Source organism: Ambystoma mexicanum, chromosome 12 (genome assembly GCF_040938575.1).
Source record: "Ambystoma mexicanum isolate Mex_15411 chromosome 12, UKY_AmexF1_1, whole genome shotgun sequence".
NCBI classification, from domain to species: Eukaryota; Metazoa; Chordata; class Amphibia; order Caudata; family Ambystomatidae; genus Ambystoma; species Ambystoma mexicanum.
The window spans coordinates 189,765,288-189,787,521 of NC_090936.1; the positions used below are offsets into that span (position 1 = coordinate 189,765,288).

The following is a 22,234-nucleotide window of genomic DNA, read 5'->3' on the forward strand; positions in this document are numbered from 1 at the left end:
AGCATAGTGTACACTTGTGGCCTGCTGAATCAGTATCCTGATTTGCAGAACCTGCTCCCCAGTGTCAGAGAGCAGGTTCAGGTTACAGCTGCAGTGACAGGCAATATCCTGCATCAAAGGAGTTGCATTTAGGATATGCACCTCTCTTCCAAAAACTACATAACTATGAGAGTTTCCCTCCTCATTGCACGTTAAAAGGTGCATATAGTTGCCATAACTGAGGTTGAGGCATGGTGGCTAGTATCTCTCATAATTATCCAAGCCACATCAATTTAATATCACACATGTGTCAGCTCTGTGAGCCCAGCTCAGCTGCAGAAGCGCTATGTGTATTGCCCAAAGCCAGGATATCTCTGCTGGTCCCAGCAAGACTGTAGCCCTGGGGGTAGCCTTTCTTTGATCCTTTGAGAGGGCAGATACCACCCTCTGCAGTGAGACAGCAACTCTACAGGAAGCTGCCCTGGGAACAGGAAACAAATGGCAAACCCTTCACAAAAGGACTAGCCTCACACCAGTGTGCTGCATACAATAATTGTGTACTGATACTATTGACAAGGTGAGGGGTGGGTTAGTGTAGACATGGGGAGCTCAGACCAGCTATAGGAAGTTTCCACCATCTTGTTTTCCCTCTTTACCTCTCTTCCTTCCTGTCCCTCCACTTACTTTAACACAAAGCACTTTGGGTGTGATGTCAGAAGTCAAAGTCCAGTTGTTCAAAGAACAAGCATAGGACCCCTACGGCAGGCTTCATTTAGTCTAATCACCTTAGACCTTTGCCTTTAAAAGAAGGGATCTCCCACTCCTCATTTGAATCCTCTCTGGACTTCAACCCTTGAAGAAGATGTGTTTAGATCCTGTTGGGAGAATGTCCTTTCCTAAGGCCTTTAGCCCAACCATCCCCAGGGAACATTGGGCATGGTCTGCTGCTAGAGCAATACCTGCCTCTCTGTCCAGCACAGTGGTACCCAGGAACTCACTCTGCTGAAGGACCCCTGCAGTTGTGTGCCAGCCTCCCCCGAGTTTGGGAGCCAGGGAACCAGGACTACTCTTGCCCTGGAGACCATGGAGCGGGACTCGCATGTCCCGAAAACAAAGACATCCATGATCTCTGCGCTTTTAGCATCACATTTCTGTGAGCCATGACTCAAGCCTGTTTGACCCTGTTCTAACCAACAGGCCCCTACAGAGATGCCTTTGGCACTTGCTGACCCTCAGTGGAAGAGGATAACACAAGGTTATTTGCATCCAGAAAGTTAAAATAATCCCCTGCTTTGCTCAAAAGCCCAACATCACTTACCATAAAAGTAAATACCAGCCAACTTACCCTCAGTCGTAACCCTCAACATGTTCTTGTCCATTAAACTTAGCATGTATGCTACCACATCATCTCACCTCCTTTCTTCTGCCTTGCTCTGAACATAATGTTGTTCAACTGCGCTCATCTGTGCTGTTGTTTGCCGCCTCAGCTCCTCCACGCTGGTGCCTCCACGCTGTTCGTGCTGCTTGCTTGGGACTTCAAGTAGTTTGCATGCCCGGTGGTGGCACTTAAATTGCTCTGTGGTACGCATCCTCCTCTCCAAAAACATGGAAAAGGGTACTTTTTTGAAGAGTAAACACAAAGGTCAGCCTCTTTGAAAGCCTAACAAAAGGTTTTTTTGTTACATATTGCAGGTTGGCACTAACCAGGGCTTTGAAGTACCCTGATGGTAAAAGCCAATGCTGGGCTTCACATGCCCCAGGTCATTCCCCAAGAGAGTGCTAATGGCCCCTTTCCCTGACAAGTCACAGTTCACTGGGAAAGGGTCATTAGCATTCCAAAGCACCTCATCCTGTGTCTTCTCCACAGTAAATGTCTGCATCACATAAGCCTGAAATAGTGTATTGCATGCACACTTGCACATTTTATTCAGAAGATGCTTGTGTGAAACAAATCTGTGATGTGAAAACACGTAGGGCAATACACAGAGATGTCTGGTTGTCTTCTGGAGGTAGGAAATGTTCATGCATCAGGGCGTTGTAATTGTTTACAAACTCCTGATTTCGGGAATAATGGGTGTTTCAAATGAATGTTGAAAATAAGGAAAAGGTAGGGGTTATAAAAATGGGGTGGAGCACCGGGACTGCATACCCAGCTCCGTCACGTGGCCTAACACCCGGCTGCTGACACAGCAGGGCTCTGGAACAGCACAACACGGTTCAAACTGTCGACTGTTCCTGAACCTTCGGCACCCCTGTAAACAGCCCTGGGGACACTTTGCCACCCAAAGGAAGCAGCTTGCTGGCCGCGTGCTACACCCTAAATGCACCCGTGTGGAAACGTGTCCCTCGTTCCCCTTGGCACCCACCTTGCATCGCCCACGTTAGTCAATAAGTTGAACGTGTGTGGCAGTATTCTAAACATTGGTCTGGTTGGATAGATGTACGTATATTAATTGGTTTCTCTTTTCAACCAACAGGCCATTCCTTGTGCTGCCACCCCTGATGGAATGGATTCGAGTGGCGTTGGCGCATGCGGGCCACCGTCGCAGCTTTTCAGTTGATAGCGATGATGTCAGGCAGGCCGCGAGGTTGCTCCTTCCTGGCGTGGACTGCGAACCTCGACAGCTAAAGTAAGTGGGGCGCAATGCACAGAAACAGCTGACGCTTTAAATGTGCTATTAACTTGTTCATATCTCTAGCGGACAAACATAAGCATCATTGTCAAAAGCAATTCACTGGTGTTTGATGGATTGTGCTGGTTGTTTGTGTCATGAAGAGTGGATCAATAGGAGACTATTAACGGATGAAATTATAGTCCATTTGCAGAACCATAGAGTTAAATAAATAAACAAATACACATTTCTAAAGAGCCTTTTAGTCTGGCTCGTTACCTTGTGCGACAGAGGTAATGCATATCGAGCTATGCTGGGAGGTACACCAGAGCGGAATATAGTTCTAGGATGTCTTTCGACTGCATTGCCGCCCCCTTCTCTGCATCACCTTTCTTCCAGAGCTGGGCATAGCCCAAGTGAACATGGCCAGCATTGAGGACATGTCGGAATGGCCTCCTGTGACAAGTGGACTGGACATCAGAATGGGGTATAGGAACAGCTGCCTAGTGCAGCCAGAGCAGGGAGGCAGGGTAATCCACGGAAGAACCCGGAAGCCATACTGCGCTCCCCGATCTTACCCGCCTACCTACCTGCACCATCTGTGAATGGCAGCAGGGATGCAGCGAAGGCTGGAGCAGTGCTGGAAATAGACAACCTTTACTGGGGGAACTCCCCCATTCCTTTGCCGGGTGGGGGGGAGTTTCAGTGGTGTGGTCAGGACTGGGGACAGAGGGGCGTAGCTAAGTTTCGAATGATGTGGTGCCGTGAATATAGGATGCTGGCTGCTTTGCATAAAAACAAAGTGCATTTTGAGAACTTCAGGCTAGCCACCAATTTCTTAAACATGTCTGTGCTAGGAATTCAAACTTTCATTCCTTCTGAGCATGCAATGCACACTTGGTATGATGCTCATTTCCTCTGTCAGAATATTCACTCTGACAGTAAAATGGGTGCAAAGCATGAGGCATATATACAGCTTTAGACAGTCTCATTTATTGAGCTTGTGCAAAGGATGACTTTCAGATGATGTCTGTCAAGTCTTTGCATATCGCAGGTCAGCTGCACTTGACTGCCATGGCAGTTTCCTGACCTCAGTGTCTGGGACACAGCTTTCAGGAGACTCATGGCAGTGAGGAGCAGAGAGTTTCCTGAACTTAGGAGGGTTTGGGCCTTGTGTTTACACAGAACCACAATCCTTGTTCTGGCCCAATACCCCAATACCTCCCTGGGCTCGAGAGTACACATCTCTCCGGCAGGTGTCACCCCTTTAATGCTGATGGTTCAACCTGACAAGTGGAAAGGGAGTGGCTCTACTCTTGCTTTCATCTCCCACTGGCCTGCCCCTTTCTTCAACAGTATAGTCTTTCCTCGATCTCTAACCCTGTGTAGCCCTCATTCCCCTCATCTGTGTGCGCCTCTTCAATCATGACCCTCTCATACCCTTCCCCAAGTTCCTGCCCATTGTGCCATTCTCTTTCCGCTGCCCCGTTTGCTCAACCGGTGTCAGCACACAGACTTTCTTCTCCCGGCGCAGTGACCAGTGGCCAGGGAGGTATGGCACCCAGACTGCCTTTCACAAAGCATGAGCAGCACATGCAGTATCGACTGCAGGGAGGGATGTTCCCCTGTGCGAAGAGTGCTAGCGGCCATGGTGCAGAGATTTCAGGAAATAGATGGTGCTGGAGGGCCTGCCTATGTGGTCCTGCAAAGCCCCCAGCTAGGTTCACCCCGATGCAACGGATTGTCAAATGTGGAGGGAAGCAGTGTGAGGCAGCTGTGGTATGTCTTGTGTGTGGTGTGGATGCCACCCATCAATATGCCTGGCAGCGGTTCCAAGCCACTCCTGAAGGAGCAGCATGAATGCTCTCATGTAGGACCCACACATTCAATAAGGACATGTTAAAAAAACTACCGAGTGGTATCAGTCACATGTTACAAAGACCACTCTTTACACACACTGCACTCCAAGCATTTGAATAAATAACCTGCTAGCCACTGCAGTTGTTAGAATTCCCTGTCAATAGTGCAGTGGTGCAAGTACCATGACCGTTCTGGCAATGCTTCACAGTGGGCAAGTACCTGGGCAATTGGTGACAATTCATGTCAATGGGGAAATCCCTGGCCATGGGGCAAATATTTGGGCACCTGATGGGCTACCCTTGGCAATGGGGCAAGTACTAAGTGTGACAAAGTCCTCTGCCTGAGCTTGCTGGTGGAAGGTATGGTCACCAAGGGGGACACATTTTACCGCAAGCATTTGGTGCAGTGCCATGGGGTGGTGCAATGTCGATCCCCTGGCTGCTGCAACTGTTCACGTGCTGAAGGCAGGGGCTTGTCTCATTTCCACTGTAAAGGCTCCTGTCCCTTTAACAAAATTGAGAAGTGGCAATCCTGCCACTGGGGTTCACTTTTAATAGCATGTCGCACCTTGAAACATGACAAGATCATAAGATTGACACTCTACTTAATATGAAGTTGAATTTAAATAAAATGCAACACTTGACTTTGCAAAAACAATTCCACACATGCAGCGATCTGTATTTGTATCTCCATGCGCGCTTAGCAATACCTTACAGTATTGTTTAACTTTATCACATGTAAAAATAATTTTGACAGCCGCTGCACTCTTAGCAATGCTGACAATGTTACAGTGCAGCCACCTTTTCAGAACAATACATTTTTTATAGATGAAACCCTTTCTACTTCACCCTCCACCCGTGCATTGAACAATCTCCCTTCTTTCAGGAATCACTTTCTCACTTTTTGCAGGGATGTACATTTAAATTGGTGAGCCCACTCTGTTTAACTTTGTGAATACACTTTCTGCCCAAGCACAAACACCCAGATATTCATTTGATCATTAGGAACCCCTCTGTTTTAATGCAGGGATTATGGGAATGAGAAGCAGTAGGGAATTTCGTTTTAATGCACCCATCTCTTTAGGGAATTTTGGGGTTGGCAAAAATAAACACGAGTACTCAATTACTTTACAGACTGTATTTTTATCCACACTGGAAGCAATGTTGTTAATTTTGAATTTCAACAAAAGCACAAGTGTAGTTTGGCTATGTGGGAATTAATCAAATGATGGCTTAGTAAAAATACTAAGGATCTAATGGGTGTGCCCAACCAATCAATAATGGGAAAACTATTGAATCGAACAGATCCCCAGAAGGCTTACTTTTGTTGGCCAAGTTTACTTTCATAAATATCTCACGGGTTTACACTCAAGGAAAAGGACTTCAAAAGAACAGGTCATCTTTCAGCTACAGGACAGGGACCATCAGAATCCAACCTCAGTCATGGATATTCTCCAGGCTCAATCTCTTTATTTGCCTCTCCTTGGTCGCAGGCCTCAGTCTCTGTTCCCTCTCCTGGTTTCAAGCAATCTTATCAGCAGTTCCAACCAAGGTAATTTCTGGCCGTTTCCAGATGAATCTTTCACCACTCCCAAACAAATTTCTAAATTATGCCATGAAGCTCATTTGTCATTATTGTTGATTGGACAACTATTTCCCATCCCCTTATTCAAGGCTGAACCTCTTTTTTTTATTGTCCCCTTCAGTTTGCCAAGTTCAAATTCGGAAGGGGCAAATTCTCCCACTTGAATTTAACTTTTCTACACATTTCAATTTTGCTATTAAAACCACAGTGTGACGACATTTTGTAATTTATAGTTTAGCATAAACATTATAGGTGAGTCAGACTCCCATAGAAGCCCCTCAAAATTCTATCATGAATAGCTTTTGATTCAAGGAACAGATTTGACCGAAATTACGAATGTGATTAAAAACTCACAGACCCCACCAGACTGCAATGTTTCACAAAGATTTGTTAAAAATAAAAAAGTTAGGAAGACAAAAATATTTTTTTCCCAAAAGTGCGGCCTACTTCCCATTTATTTTCCTATAGACAAGCAAGGTCAATTTTTGCTAAAGTGAACAACCCAAACGTCTGGAAGGATTTGGCCCAGGCCCAAAACAACTTGCGCACGAAGCGTTGGCTTGCAATCCATGCATGGTTTGGGGTTATTCCGTGCAGTAGTTATTTAAATATTTGACGGAGAAGGGGGTGCCCTCTTCTAAAAAAAAAGATAGCTATATCTGAAGGATTTACACAAAACCGGGTGTTTTTAGAAATGAAATAGCCGGCATCTTGTTTTTCTCTCTATGCAAGAGATATTTGAGGTTATAGCTGAGGATATGGGAAAATGAAATGCAGGTAAAAAAAACATGCAAATGCTATCAGGCTAGAGGTGGGGTGGCTGAGGATATGGGAAAATGAAATGCAGGTAAAAAAACATGCAGATGCTATCAGGCTAGAGGTGGGGTGGCTGAGGATATGGGAAAATGAAATGCAGGTAAAAAACATGCAGATGCTATCAGGCTAGAGGTGGGGTGGCTGAGGATATGGGAAAATGAAATGCAGGTAAAAAAACATGCAGATGCTATCAGGCTAGAGGTGGGGTGGCTGAGGATATGGGAAAATGAAATGCAGGTAAAAAAACATGCAGATGCTATCAGGCTAGAGGTAGGGTGGCTGAGGATATGGGAAAATGAAATGCAGGTAAAAAAACATGCAGATGATATCAGGCTAGAGGTGGGGTGGCTGAGGATATGGGAAAATGAAATGCAGGTAAAAAACATGCAAATGCTATCAGGCTAGAGGTGGGGTGGCTGAGGATATGGGAAAATGAAATGCAGGTAAAAAAGCATGCAAATGCTATCAGGCTAGAGGTGGGGTGGCTGAGGATATGGGAAAATGAAATGCAGGTAAAAAAACATGCAAATGCTATCAGGCTAGAGGTGGGGTGGCTGAGGATATGGGAAAATGAAATGCAGGTAAAAAAACATGCAGATGCTATCAGGCTAGAGGTGGGGTGGCTAGAGGGCACCAAGTGAAATTTGGGAGGGTCTAGGGACTGAGTTTGCAACACAAAGCTTTCTGTAGCCTTGGCTATAGCCGCAAACAGGGACATCTTAAAGCAAACTGCATCACAGAAACAGCTTGTCTTGTGGGGGGGAAAGGGAGAGAGCAGGCAGCCGTCTGGGGAGTGGGGGGAGCTGGCACACATGAGGGGGGCACTTGGTGAGGGCCTGGGTCAGAAGGAAAGCATTTTATTTATGATATTCACAGCTATATTCGAGGTCATAGGACTATGGGTATAGCCAAGGGTACGTGTAGTTCAGTAAAGTTACCGTTTTATTTTTATTTTAATGAGCATGTAGTTCAGTACCCACGGTTACAGTTTTCTTTTTTTAATTACATTTTTACAGCTATAGTGACGTCGGCTGAGAAAAATCACTGGCCATCCAAAGGCCATGGCCAGTGACCCGATTGCCATCCCGGTCTCCCATCCATAACCAGGACAGAGCCTGTTTAGCTTCAAAGTGAGGAAAGGGCCAGCCTCCTCCGGCCATGTTGCCTAATAAATGAGCTCACCTTACAAAACCACTTAAAGCAGCATGGCCTCAGGGGGCAGGATCCTTCCTCGCTTTGAAGCTAAGCAGGGTTGGTCCAGGTTACTCCATGAGTGGGAGACAGTCCACTTTCCCAAATGCTGGTGTTTTCCAAGTTTTAAATATCTCATAACACACAGCATCCGTATTATTTTTTGCACTGTGCTACTGTCCATCCTTGAAAGTTTTGCACTCAGAGACCATTTTTTTGCTTTTTGCTGAATTGCATTCTGGTATTTGTAGTCTCCCAGTCAAGAAGGGGGTGGGGGGGTAATGCCACAATCGTACACTTTTTGCCTAAAATAGTACTATAAGGATTTATACATTTGAGTGACACTATGGTATGTGTCATTTTCAAGTTATCTTTATAAAGCAGAGTATTGTTAAAAGCCAGACATGAGGTGGGGAGGGGAAATGATGAGAGGGCAAGAAAGTCATGAGTATTTGCGCACAATGTGGCAAGAGAGTTTGCATTCCTGGACAGTTATTTTCCCCTAATTGTGGCTGCTTTTCAAGGCACAGAAAAAAGGACACATGTGGGTGGACAGCGTAGCTTTTCTTCAGAGGGCGGACGCAACCCCTTGTTTTTTTTTTTATGTTGGCAAGCTTGCTCAAGTACTTGCTCAAGTATTTGACTACAAGGATTTTACATGGTTGTCATGTTCTCATTGCAGACGCTTACTCACAAGACCACAAGCAGTTGTTTCATATTGGGATTTAGTTTTCCAGGGAATATTTCACAGCAGATTGCTGGGTTTAAAAGGTGAGCACCTTTTATACTTTGCCAGCATATTTATTGGTATATTTCCTCTCTCGGTCCAATGCTATTGTGTCTTGCACACTTTCGTCCAAGAAGTAGGTCTATTGAACTACATTTGTATATTTCACTCTAAGATATATGTTCACCTAGTGTGCATATTCAGGGGTGCCAGCTTTTGATTTGCGCTATTGGGGCAAGAGCACCTGGGCATATGTTATTTTTGCAGCTGGTCATTTTTTTCCCTTTTACATGCTGCTTAAATGCGGTTAGTTGGGGTTGTGCGATGTAACACAACAGTCATAAAGAGATCGGCCATAAAACAAGGGGCTTGGAACATGCTGCCTAACCAAAGTGTGTGGTTCATGGCAAATCATTTTATCTCACTGCACATTGCCTAAAACACTGGGAGTTCTCAAAGCCTGCAATCTTTTATACCTAACAATAACACTGTCAAAACAGGACAAAATCATTATGTGATTGATGAACGTCTTTGAGCGATGGGTTATAGGTGCTTTAAAATATAGTGTGGCCGTGCCCAAAGGCCATGGCTAGTGGTCTAGTAGCATTTCAAAATGGACAGTGGGCACATGCAAAGTCTGTGCCCACTAACGATGGTCGAAGACCATGCTACTGGTCTGGAAGCATTCTAAAAATCAATGGAATAACAAAACCCTTGAAATACAAGGAAAAAGCTTTAGTTGCATGGACGTTAAGGTGAGCAATACATTGTAACAACTCATTTGAAATTCAAGGAAAAACGTTTAGTTGCAGGGACGTTAAGGTGAGAACATAATGCAACAAAACCCCTGAAATTCAGCTAAAGCTGCCTTAACTTCATGCCTGCTGTTGCGCAGCCTATGACCACAATGATGACATCACAGATTACATCGCTGATGACATCACTAATTACACTACAAAATCGGGCTTTTTCACTGCCTTTGATCCTCTCTTTGGAGAAAGGGGTTTCCGGCATGGCGGTTGGGTTCCACCCCAGGGATGGCATACAGGACTGATGTGGAACTTGGGGTTTACCTTCCAGGCTCTGTCTGGGGTTTGGGGTTTTTCTTAAGGCAGGAGGAGGGATTGCCTTGAGGGCCACACCACTGAGGACGGCTACCACATGGGGAGTGCTTGTCACTCCCCTGGGCAGTACTCTTTCTAGTTGTCACATCCTAGCCTAGGCTTGGGTGTAGACTTTGTGAGCTTTAAAGTCAGCCCCAGGATCAAATGAACCGCCTCTAGCAACATTGGGCCTAAGAGTGCAGACATTTTTGTAATTGGAAAACACACTGGGGGCTGACAGACAGAAAGGTAGTATTTCACTCATAACTGGCATACATTAAATGCTGTTTCCAGAGAAAAAAAATTAAATGGGCCCTGCATGCAATTGACATAGGTCAAAACTAAAGTCTGATTTGCTAACTAAGCAATAAGCCCCGAGCCGCTTCGCTCGGGCCTGTAACTATGGGCCCTGGGGCATTACCTGACTCGGTAATGCCCCCATGGCGAGGGGCTTATTGCTAGTAGTACCCCGGCCCGCAAGACCGGGGTACTAATAGCATTCTTTTTCTGTTCTGGGTTTCGGAACAGAAAAAAAGGTTTAAGAAAATGCCCACCGGGAAAGGGAAAACGGAGTCCATTTTCCCTTTCCATGGCGGCCATGGGGAGCGGTTGCACTGGGGAAGTGTTCCCAGCGCATTTGCTCCTGAAAAAGGAGAAAAAAGAAGGCAAGTGGGGTTGGAAGGGAGAGGAGGGGATTGTTTGCAGGGGAGGGGGGAGGAAGAAAGAAAACACCTTAATCCCCAGCGGGGAGGATGGCAGCCTCCAGTCGCATGGGGGCTCGGAGCAGAGACTGCCCCATTTTGAGCCTCCTCATTGCTCAGGGGCTGTCACAACTCCATGCCCCCCTCTGCCGGGGATGAAGATTTGCGGGATTCTGCGTGCGGTATGGACGGGCATTAATGCAAGTGACTGAGGTTCCAAAGTGCACTTTTCCCAAATGAAAGTTACCATGGAAAGGTGTGCATTGTGTAGATTAGAACAATGAACACATTGGAAAACGAATCTCCAGTGTCAGAATTATGCAAAATATATATACCAGGATATAAAGATCAACATTGATAGCATGGTACAGGAGAAAACTGCTTGTCTCTTGTCAGTATATTTCTCTTGACACAAGGCCTGTATAGATATACAGGCCTTGTGTCAAGAGAAATATACTGTTCACAGGCCTGTTCCAAGGGATTTCCCATGAGCATGGAGGTGGGATAATCTGCTCTGCTTTTCAAGATAAGCAAACAGACCATCCATTAGCCCAGCCTTTGACTGTGCAAGAATGTCGATGGACTATATTGCAGACTTGGGACAACAAGGCCAGATGCCAGACCTGCATACAGGTCATGGGAACAGAAATCTGATGTTTGATGGTAATAATCAAGTGCACGTAATTATTTTGTCATAGATTTATGTTGAGGATAATTTATTGTCCATTTTCTTGAGATAAAAGGCAGGAACTGTACCTTAGGCTGCAGGAGTTTGGAGAAAGAGAGCATTCAAAGATGCTTGGAGAAGTGAACAGAAAGAGCTGGAGATGAAATAAGAGCAGGAGACTGGAGACTAGGGGAGAGCTCCTGAAGCCCGAGCAGAACAGGAGACAGGAAGCTGAAGGAGATGCTGAAAAGGCTGGGGCAAGACAGAAAAAGGGGGATCCGGATTGTGGGAGAAGACATACCATGAAGCTGTAGAGTTAAGAGAATCAGATTTGTGGAAAGGAAGACCTAGAACCCTGAGGACTGAAAAGCCCCAAAGGTTGCTAGGAGAGTGACTCAGAGAGCTGGGAGAAGAAACTCCCAGAGACCTGGTAGGAGAAATACCAATAAGGTGGGCAGGAGAAATATTTAGATGCCTGGGAGGAGAAAACCTCAGCTGGCTGGGGGGAGAAACACCCAGATTGCTAAAAAAATAAAAAGCCCATAGGGCTGGGAGCAGAAGGCCCTGGAGCCCAGGAGGAGAAGGACCAGGAAGGCTGGGAAGACTTATCAGCCCAAGAGAGCTGGGCAGAAAATATAAAGGTATAAAGGAAAGACAGGGGGCCTCATTACAAGTATTGCGGAATGTGTTAACGGGCGCCGCTAATGGTGGTGGGTCCGTTAACACCATTTCACAATATTACGAGGTTCCCTCGCGGGACCCGATGTGGACGTCTGGTTTTACCAGACGTCCTTTCCGGGTCCCGCGAGGGGACCAGGGAGCTAACAACGGGCCGGTCGTAATCGGCCCGTTGTTAGCTCCCGCACCCATTCCCATTGAGCCCTATGGGGGCTCAATGGGAATGGGGAAGGTCCAGGCCCGGGTTCGCTGTTGGAGGAATTACCGGGCCCTCTAAACTCGGAATGGCCCGGTAATTCCCCATTCAGGGAACCCGGACCCGATTTTGGAAGCAGCCATGCCCTTATTAAGGGCATGGCTGCCTCTAAAGTCGTAATGAGGCCCAGGCTGTTGGTGGAGGAGTTGATAAAAGAGAAGAAGGAGGTGAGGTGAAGACGAAGGGGGTAGAGAAGTGTGGAAAGGAGTAAAGTTTTGCTGATGGGGAGAAGGAAAACTTTACATCGAAGGAGAGGTGGGAGAGCTGGAGTGTGGAAGAAAAGGTAGTGTACCCTAAACCTCCAAGAGGTATACCTTGGAGGAGTGGAGGATTGAGTTCATGGTTCCTCATTGAGGAGGGACAATAGACCCTTAGAATAAAGGGCAAGCGAGATGACAGCCTAGTGTAGAGACTTTTAGGAACACGACTAGAAGCAAGATGCCCAGGGAGAAAATGGGACTGGAGGATCTGGCAGAAGAACCAGGATGATGTGATCTATGGAGCTGGTGAGAGGCATAGATAGAACCCTCTCAAGAATGTAGAGCAGCATCCCATTTTCATGCAACTCCAATCCTTGTTGTAAAGTCCACTTCCATGAAGCTGCTTGCTGGGTCTGCCAACAGACTCCGGTTTGGAGCTGAGACTTTGGAGGGTGATTGCCCACCTGGATGCCAAAAGACAGATACTGGAACCCCTTAAATCCAAGAATGGGACCCAAAGAGAGCAAGCTCCAAGAAGATCATATAATTGTTTTTGATATAATTTTGAGTTTGTATTTGTACTGCACATAAATCAATGTTACCGGGCAGACATTGTCGGTATCTGGGTGCTGATGGAACAGCAAGAGATCAGAAATCGTAGAATAGGTAAAACAGATATAAAGAAAGGGTAATAAATAGGTGAGGATATGAGTTTTTAACTTTTTTTCTGAAACTCAATTAGTTGGCGTGGGAACCTCTTAAAACCAGAAATGACAACCAAGGAGAAGAGACCCTGAGAAGATTAGAGGAGAAGGGAGTGGGTCCCCTTAAACTGGAGACTGCAAGCATACAGGCTATTGCTTTCACCTACTGGGAGATACCCAGACCCAGAGCTATGGAGATCTGGGCACATCTTTTATTTGTACACTCTTTAATTTACCTATGAGACTTTTTCTTTTTAATTTTCTCTGAACAATCATCATTCTGAAAGGTATGGTTTAGTTAAATGTATCCCTGTTTATTGTTTTGCGCTAAATTGCCTCAAACCAATCGTTTGTTAATCACATCCTTGTGTTGATCATTGTGAGCCATATGATGCCAGGCATTTGACAGCAGTCCCTGACAGTGGTGTGAGTACTTGAGTAATTTGATGCAATTAGAGCATAGGCAGAATTGATGACAATCGTGTGGTTCTTGGGCATTATGCTCACGCCATGACTTATTTGCTTCTTGACGGCAATACCTAGCAAATCAAGTGAGCACCTGCCATTTTATGGAAATATATGACATAGGATGTAAAAAAAATGGCATATGATGTGAGAAGCTGGTCTTGTGATGGCAACACCTGGCAAGACAAAAGAAAAATCGCTTTACAAAAGGCAAATCTCCTGGCTTTTTCCAATGCATGTCTTTCCTGATGTAGGTATTTTCCCAGGAGAAGTTGATCTACTCAACATTGCTTGTGTGCTCATCTCCTTGTTCAATTGTATCATTATAAGACCAAGCATGAGAGCATCAGAGAATAATACGCACAGCAAAACTAATACACGCATTTCAGCTCCCATCCACTTAATGGAGGGATAGTTTGCCATAATGTTTGAAAGTGGACTATTTTTCCTTCACATTACAGGTTCTTCATTAATAAGAATGAGGTCATTGGCTTGTTTTGCTGACGTCTACATTTCTCTGTGCTTCATAGAACTAAGGGAACCCAAGCAGAACTGAGGATGCCTGAATACCTCAGAGCTCTAACCATGAAGACTTTTTATGAAAGTATGGTCCTGGGAGATACCTTGTTGCATGGTAGTCCCGACTTTTTTCGAGCAACAATTTGGCAGAATTAAATTGCTGCATTCTTGACCATTTGTGTCCCCCAAAACACGCAGCTGGTGGGTTGAGGTTAGATATATAGAAGGGGTGGGAGGTAGGTGAGGAGGGTGAGAGGAAACTCCCCCGCGATTTGCTATTAAAAAATAGTGGAACAAATTTGGCAAAAATTTTTTCGGCCAAAATAAGTGGAGGAAACCGCATAGATGATGTTGCACATCTATAGACCTGATTGTCGCGTGTTTCTGCAGCATCAGTAGGCAAGAGCAAGAGCTAAAATGTTCCTAGGTAACCGGAACACGTGATCTGTATTGCTGGCAAGATAGCTAAATGAGTTAAGCGCTTTCCCAAACCCTCTTTATTTAGCTTGCATGACACACATTTGATTCCGGTCAGAGCTAGATTGTAGCCCTTGCTTCTTCCATCGTTGGCATAGTGAGTACCATCCCATTTGGTAAAAAGAAGTCCTAATATCACAGCGCTGAGAAGCAAGGGGAATTCTTAATAGAGCACTATGCAATGTGATATTTCTTTTGTATTTAATTGTGTACTTGGTTTAAATTAAAACCTCTCACCATACATTGTAAAACATCTTCGTACAATAAAGTACATTAAGATATAAAACACTATAAAAGTTAAAACATACATCCAGACGATAACATTTATGATTTCCCCTTGATGAATCTCAACATTTCATTAATACATCTCGAAGTAGCCATGGATAAGCATAGCTGATTGCCACACAATATCCTACACCAAAAGTGCGACTGTGCATCAATGTTCATCTCCTGCAGAAATCTCTTAAATGTTTGCTTCTGTAATGTAGGGTTTTAGCAAATCCTGTCAGGAGACGTTCCAAAGTCTCAGGGCCTCATTACGACTTTGGAGGTAGCCATGGCGCTATTGGCGCCATGGCTGCCTCCAAAATCGGGTCCGGGTTCCCTGAATGGGGAATTACCAGGCCATTCCGAGTTCGGAGGGCCCGGTAATTCCTCCTTCAGGGAACCCAGGCCCGGACCTTCCCCATTCCCATTTGAGCCCCCATAGGGCTCAATGGGAATGGGTGCGGGAGCTAACAACGGGCCGATTACGACCGGCCCGTTGTTAGCTCCCTTGTCCCCTCGCGGGACCAGCTCTGGACGTCTGGTAAAACCAGACGTCCAGAACGGGTCCCGCGAGGGGACCTCGTAATCGTGCGGAGTGGTTTTAACGGCGTCAGCACCATTACCGGCGCCGTTAAACCCATTCCGCACATCTTGTAATGAGGCCCTCAGTTTCTTCCCCCTCTTCGCATAGTCTACACTTTTAATCTTTTCTTGGCGTATTAGACCTAACACACACAACTTCCTTTGTCGGGAGCAAGTTTAGTCTAAGTCGTCGTCTTAATACATACCTCAATAGAGTTGAGACGTTAATTTTGAAGCATCAGATATCTAAAAAGTGTGTACTTATTAATGGAGTCCCTTGTTGCCCACCAATCATATTCCCACAGTCTTTTTTACTTTTAGGGGTTCTGCTACAAGGGGCCCACTTGTACGTTCTCTTTTTAGTAACGGGTTTTCACATTCGTTTACCCAGTTGGTAAGATGGTTGCAGCTTTTCTTTACCATGACCCGTTTCAAAATGATAATAAATTATTTTTTAGGTGGATCAAGAAGTTTTCTATAAAGAGACAGTTCTCCATTTAATCATATATGTCAGCGAGAGGAGTCCCAGAACGTATCTGAGTATTGCTGCTGGCACACAGTAAGGCAGGCCAAGCACTCTTCGCCAGATCAACCCCTCCAGTTTCTGCCCTTCAAACTCTTTAGCGATAAACAGTAGCTCCGTGTCATAGAGTAAAGCAGGTGTAACTTTAACCTTGTACTATTTAAATATAGCTAGGAGGGAGAAGCGGCCATACCTATCATTTATTTTTGTAATTTGGGCAATAAATACCCCACATTTCCTTTTAAGTTTGCCGAAGTGTAAGCCCCGCTGCGGGCGATTATAAATTGTGAAACGCAAATTGATGTATTCATCAATAATCTCCATCTTCTCCCCATTTACCTTCCATTTAAACTTGATCTTATCTGTCTTCTTTGAAGCAACCATGATTTTAGATTTACGGGTTTTAATTTTGAGTTTGTCTTCCTGCGTAAATTCGTATAGAGCATCCAAACTATGCTACAGACCAATTGACGTCTGGTCCAAGACTACCAGGCCATCTGCATACGCCAAGTATTGCCAATATGAGGGGGAAATGCCCCTGCCCTTTTCATGAACTCACCTAGATCTGCTAAGCATAAATTAAAAAAGTGCTGGAGCAAGGACACAGTCTTGTCAAAGGCCTCGTTTGGTGCTTATAACCCTGAATATATGTCCACTCCTATTAAGGCGAACCATTACCCTCATATTTTTGTATTAATGGAGATCAAAATTTCCAAGGCGCTATCAGGAGTATTCCAGCCCTTCAGCTTTCTCCATAATATTGCTTGACTTACTTTATCAAAAGCTGAGGAAAGGTCATTATAGGCAATGCAAAGTTTCCCTTTCTCGTCTCGCCTGGTTTTAAGTAGGAGTAACATGATATGACATGATATGATATGATATAAGTAATTTATAACGCGCCTGTACACAAGTGTTTCTAGGCGTAACAAGACAAGCGAGGGAAGACAGAGGGAGGACTAAACATACGATCTTACTAGGACTTGTGTCATTCAAATTGTGCAAGTGCAACAAGAAGAAGTGCAAAGGGGGGCAGGGAGAGGGAAAGGGGAACCAGGGCAGCATTGCTCTGAGTAAGTGCAGTCAGGGCAGCGAGACTCTGGGTAAGTGCAAGGAGGCAGGGGGACTGTAGAGGTTACAGTTACAGCCCCTAAGTGTGTGGTGGGCCCGGAGGCAGTGCAGGGGTGACTGATTAAGAAAGAGTGATACTCTGAGGGTAGCCAAGCAACCGGTCGGTGCAGCAGACAGGTAGGTCAGGCAGGTCAGCAGGGGAGGGAGAAGGAGAAAGCAGAGGAGAACTTCAGGTGTTCCAGCTCAAGTTTGAGAGGGGTAGGGAGGCCATTCCAGAGGGAGGCACCTGCAGGGAGACAGATCTACCCCTCACTCTCTGCTGGGAGAAGCATCTGACCCTTAGAGAATTGGAGGTAACTGAGCAAAGGACTCGAGAAGGAAGGTATTTTGGAAGAGCGAGTTGGTTGGATTGTGGGCCCTGGCCGCAGAAAGCATTGTGGACAATGCAAAGGACTTGATCCTTGCAGCCACTGGGAGCCAGTGGAGAGATTTCAGGGCTGGAGAGATACGGTCCCTGGGCTTGAGGTCAAGGATAAGTTTGCAGTCTTGTTCTGGAATAGTTGCATGTGTAGTCAGGCGTGAGTTTTTTTGCAAGTTCCAAGTTTAGACACTGCAATGCCCACACATTCATAGTTCCTCCCATCTAAGACCAGAAGTATTAAAGAGGTTAACTTGCTCTCTGGTACAATGAGAATACAGACTCAAGAAATTACGACAATCAGTATTCAAGGCACCCACAATGAATACTTCAACAGATGTGGTACTACTAACCCATTCCTCTAACAAATCAGCAATATGGTCGACTTAGTCTTTTTTTAACAAGGCTGGCTGGTTGTATGTTTGGTCAAATAGTCATCCATAAGGGGTGCTTTCTTTAACCATACCTCCTGCAGAATAATAATGTGAAATGTCTTTAGCTCAAATGGCTCCTTACCATCCCTGACGAGGTGACTATGTACCTGTGTGTGCCCCAAGGTAATGTGAATGTTCTAATCCTACGCAGCAGATCTAATTCCCCCTCTGGTTTTGTCAGGCCCCAGAATAGCTGGTACCCAAGTCAAGATCGTGTGGTGACCTGTCTGTCTGTATCGATCTACGTGGTACAGCCCTTCCTTTTAGGTCCGCCCCCATGGATGTTCATGAGACCGCTCCTCATTTTTATGATCATTTTGACTATTATTGTGTTATTTATGTAGGTGGTAACCCAGGGACAATAAGGCCACTCTTTTGGAAAACAAAAGATCATGGGCCTCATTACACGGAAGGCGGTGATCCAGGGTGCTATTAGCACCCTGGACCATGCCGGTAAATTACCGGCACCGCCTTGGCGGTAAGGGGATTTACCGCCCCATTCCAAGGTCGGTGGGGCGGTAAATCCCCCTTCCGCCATTGCCCTTCCCCATTCCCATTTCTGCCCCATAGGGCTCTATGGGAATGGGGAAGGCGCTAATTACGGCACTGCAATTTTGCGGTGCCGTAATTAGCTCCGAGGTCCCTTAGCGGGTTGGTTTTTAACGCCTGCAAAAAGCAGGCGTTAGAGCACCAACCCGCTAAGGGACCTCGTAGTACGGCGGTAAGGGTTAACGGTCACCGTTGCCATTAACGGTGACCGTTAACCCTTACCGCCGTCCGTGTAATGAGGCCCCATATCTTAATTTGTAGCGAACATGAAGCCGAACAGTGTCTGTCCTTTTAGAGTCCCAGAACTCAACTTGAACCAACTCCTTAGAAGAGACGTTTCTTAAGCTTGGAATACTCTGCGACAGCTCAAGTATGGTTCCCTGAATAAGCACAATGTTAGGGTTATTCTGCAAAATAAATTCTAAACCCAAAACACTTTGCCCCCTACATGAGTATAACCAGGCCGGGCTTTACTACCTTTCTGCACTGATTCGACAGCAGAAACAACAATCCTAAACCTCCCATGTGCTACATGGCTCTCAACAACTCTACGCACAATGACAGATTTTGATAGTATGGAAGCCATATCCAGGCCTTCATCCAGCAGGGATGAGATGTTGTGTGGCCCAAGTGGAGAACGAAGACTAAGGGCCTGCATAGTAGGAACGCCCTCATCATGACTAGAGAGATTTTCTAATTCGTGAGAGGCTGGTATACATGTCTAGCTTTTGAAGAAAAGGCAGCATGTTCCCCTCTGTAGCATTTCGAGGTTGTAACACCTCAGATTCTTGTATAGGGCAAACTTGATTCCTTCTCCTTTCCTTAGTTATCACATTGGGAGGCACCAGTGATTCTTGAGGTGAGTCAGCAGGTAGTGGGGATATTACTTGATTGCTCAAACGTTTTCTTGATCTTCTATTTTTCTAGGCTGGGATGTGTTTTTTGTTTTTGTCTTTTTTTTACCAATTAAAATCGAGTTTGAGCTCACTGGGGCCACCTACTGGTGAGAATCAGTAATCACTTCCCTGGAGGTGACACAGTCACACTTTTCCATTGCATTCAAGCGAACAGAATCCAGTGATTCATCATCATGTTGTGGGAAAGTCCATGCAGTATCTACCAGGTTGACTGTCAATCATATGCCTCATATTGCCTCGATTTGTGAATTGACCCATTACTATTTTGCTTCAGATTTAACAAGACAAAGATTGCATTTTACCATATATAGTGGCATTTCAGACCCTAATCCCTAAATAGCACCTACTTACTACATGTAGGTTTTCTACTTTTCCATTGCGTTTGCCCCGGTATCATCCTATTGAAACTATATTGCAATTATGTCACTATAGTTTCCAGGGCCATACAATAAACACAAATGTTAATGATACCAAGGCACATTACCAACTGGGATTTGTAGTCATCCTCACTAGATTCCATTATTTTAGAAAATATATAATTTTGCAGTTTGTGAGGCATCATATGTATGACGTTGCTGCTTGCGGCGTCTCTTAATTTAACGATGGGACAGCATCCCATCTCCTATTGCATAGAAGCCAAGAGCAGAGCAAGCTGAGCAGCTTCACAGCAGTAGTGGATGCCAGAGCAAGCTGAGCAGCTTCACAGCAGTAGTGGATGCCAGAGCAAGCTGAGAAGCTTCACAGCAGTAGTGGATGCTAGAGCAAGCTGAGCAGCAGCTTCACAGCAGTGGTGGATGCCAGAGCAAGCTGAGCAGCTTCACAGCAGTAGTGGATGCCAGAACAAGCTGAGCAGCTTCACAGCATTGGCGGATGCCCTCAGGTTGAGCGGCTTCACAGCAGTGGTGTATGCCCTCAGGTTGAGCAGCATGCTTTGACATTTCTTCGCAGGCAGAACTCACGTAGGTAACATTCTGCCCCTGCCAAATACGAGAATATTGAGTGTGTCCTTCCAGAGACTGAGCACTCTTTGGGCCTCATTCCAAGTGTGGCGGTAAGGGGTAACGGCGCTGGTATGGATGCCGTTGCCGTTAACCCCTTACCACTGCATTCCAAGGTCCTTTAGCGGGTAAAGCCAGCCGCCCTTTGCAGGATCCACTAAAGGACCAGGGAGCTAATAACAGGCCCGTTATTAACGGGACTGTTATTAGCTCCGTCCCCATTCCCATTGAGCCCTATGGGGGATCGATTGGGAATGGGGATAGCTTCCCTGAATGGGGAAATACTGGGTCCTCCAAGGTTGGAATGACCCAGTAAGTCCCCATTCAGGGAAGCCGGACCCAGACCCGAGTTTGGAGGCAACCATGCCTCAAATAGGGGCATGGCTACCCCCAGGGTTGCTCTTGCCTCTCTGCCAGTTTATGTGCTGGACTTTACTTGCACATGTGCCTACAGTCAATGTGACTACGGTCCTTCGCAGAACACGGGAGGAAGGATTGACATCTCCGCACCCTACTTTATGCTTCCATTGTGCACCACTAGAAGGCCATCAGCACCGTGAGCAGCAGAAGTCAGGAGGAAAGTGAATAATTTAAGTGTATAATTGTGTGCATGTGTGCGCGTGTGTGTGTGTTTTGTGTGTTCATGTCGAAGGATGTGTGAAGTCTGACATTACTTGACATATGGTGTGAGTGCACCTGAATGACAGGTATTTACCCATCACACGCATGATTATGTGAAAGGGGAGAGGTTGACACTACTTGGCATGTGGTAGATGTGGCAGCTCTAAACCGAACACATTTCTGGAGGAACTGAAAAACGGGGATAGCAGTTTTACGGCAGCAATGTGAAACTTCCATGTGACAATTTTAGGCTGGACAACATGCAACTGGCAAGGCAACAGCTCATTGAAATGAGAGGGACTGACAATATCCATAACTGTGTTAATTGCACTTTCTAAACTGGCATATCAATGTTCCAGACATCTGATAACTATCATGGGGAATTATGAATGTGGCAGTCATTTCCTTGAGCAATGTGAAAATGCCACTGTTATCTTTCTGAGTGCAATGACATGTTATGCCTGTGTGCTGTCCTGCTGACAAAAATGGTAGATTGTCTTTCAGTTCCTAAATTATGGGCGAGCATGTACTCTCAGACTCACACAGACACGTCTGTTCGCCCCGGGCTTCCCGGTCGCACCGCCACGGCCAGGAACGCCCCCTTTATTTATAATGCACGCAGCTGCGTGCAATGTCACACCGCTGTGTGCGCGTCCCTTAAAGGGGCAACGCCACACTCCTCCTTTTCCATGAGGACAAACAACAATACTTTACTAGCCTACACAATCACCAAAGAACATTTCAACAGAACTTTTCAACATGCACGTCAAACCCCCACACACCCCTTTATTCACAACCACCCTGGATCCCCTTAAGTAACATTATGAGCCCAAGGGCCTATCATGAAACATGTCCCAACACGTAATCGCTGAGGTAAGTGGGTTTTCCTCGCCCAGACCTCTGGGGGTACCTCCCGCTTACCTCCGGCATGGGTAGTCCATCTGTTGGCCCTCCCCGGGCAGGGGACGCGGACATGGCGGTTGGCCTCCCTCGTCGTCAGGCACTTCCATCCGGTCCGGTTCAAGGGGAGGCTCAGTTCCAGGGTCTCCTAGTTTCTTGAAGAAGCTCAAATTCCGGGTGACAGATGACCGCCCGTCCGAGGCCGTCACCATGGACCCGTTGACGGCCACCACATCAAGCGGCTCAGGATCGTAGGGGTGAGAGAGCTTTCCATGGGGGTGTCTGTTCCTGATAGGCACCTCATCTCCCGGCTCCAGTCTCTGCGGGCGAAGTCCTCTCCTGGCGTTCTCCTGTTCATTCCGCAGCCGGCGATCCATCTCCACCTGCTGATCATCAATGACCCCAGGCTCCTTTTCCC

At 46.1% G+C, this 22,234-nt stretch overlaps 1 protein-coding gene across 2 annotated transcripts in view; it reads left to right on the forward strand.

The window, feature by feature from the left end:
• The window catches only part of ABTB3 (ankyrin repeat and BTB domain containing 3), an 849,439-nt gene that overhangs the window by 582,550 nt on the left and 244,655 nt on the right, over positions 1-22,234 (forward strand). For both annotated transcript variants that reach the window (XM_069628275.1, XM_069628276.1), the window contains exon 4: positions 2,457-2,609. In XM_069628275.1, coding sequence (XP_069484376.1) covers positions 2,457-2,609 — 153 coding nt within the window. The remainder of the gene's footprint in view (positions 1-2,456; positions 2,610-22,234) is intronic.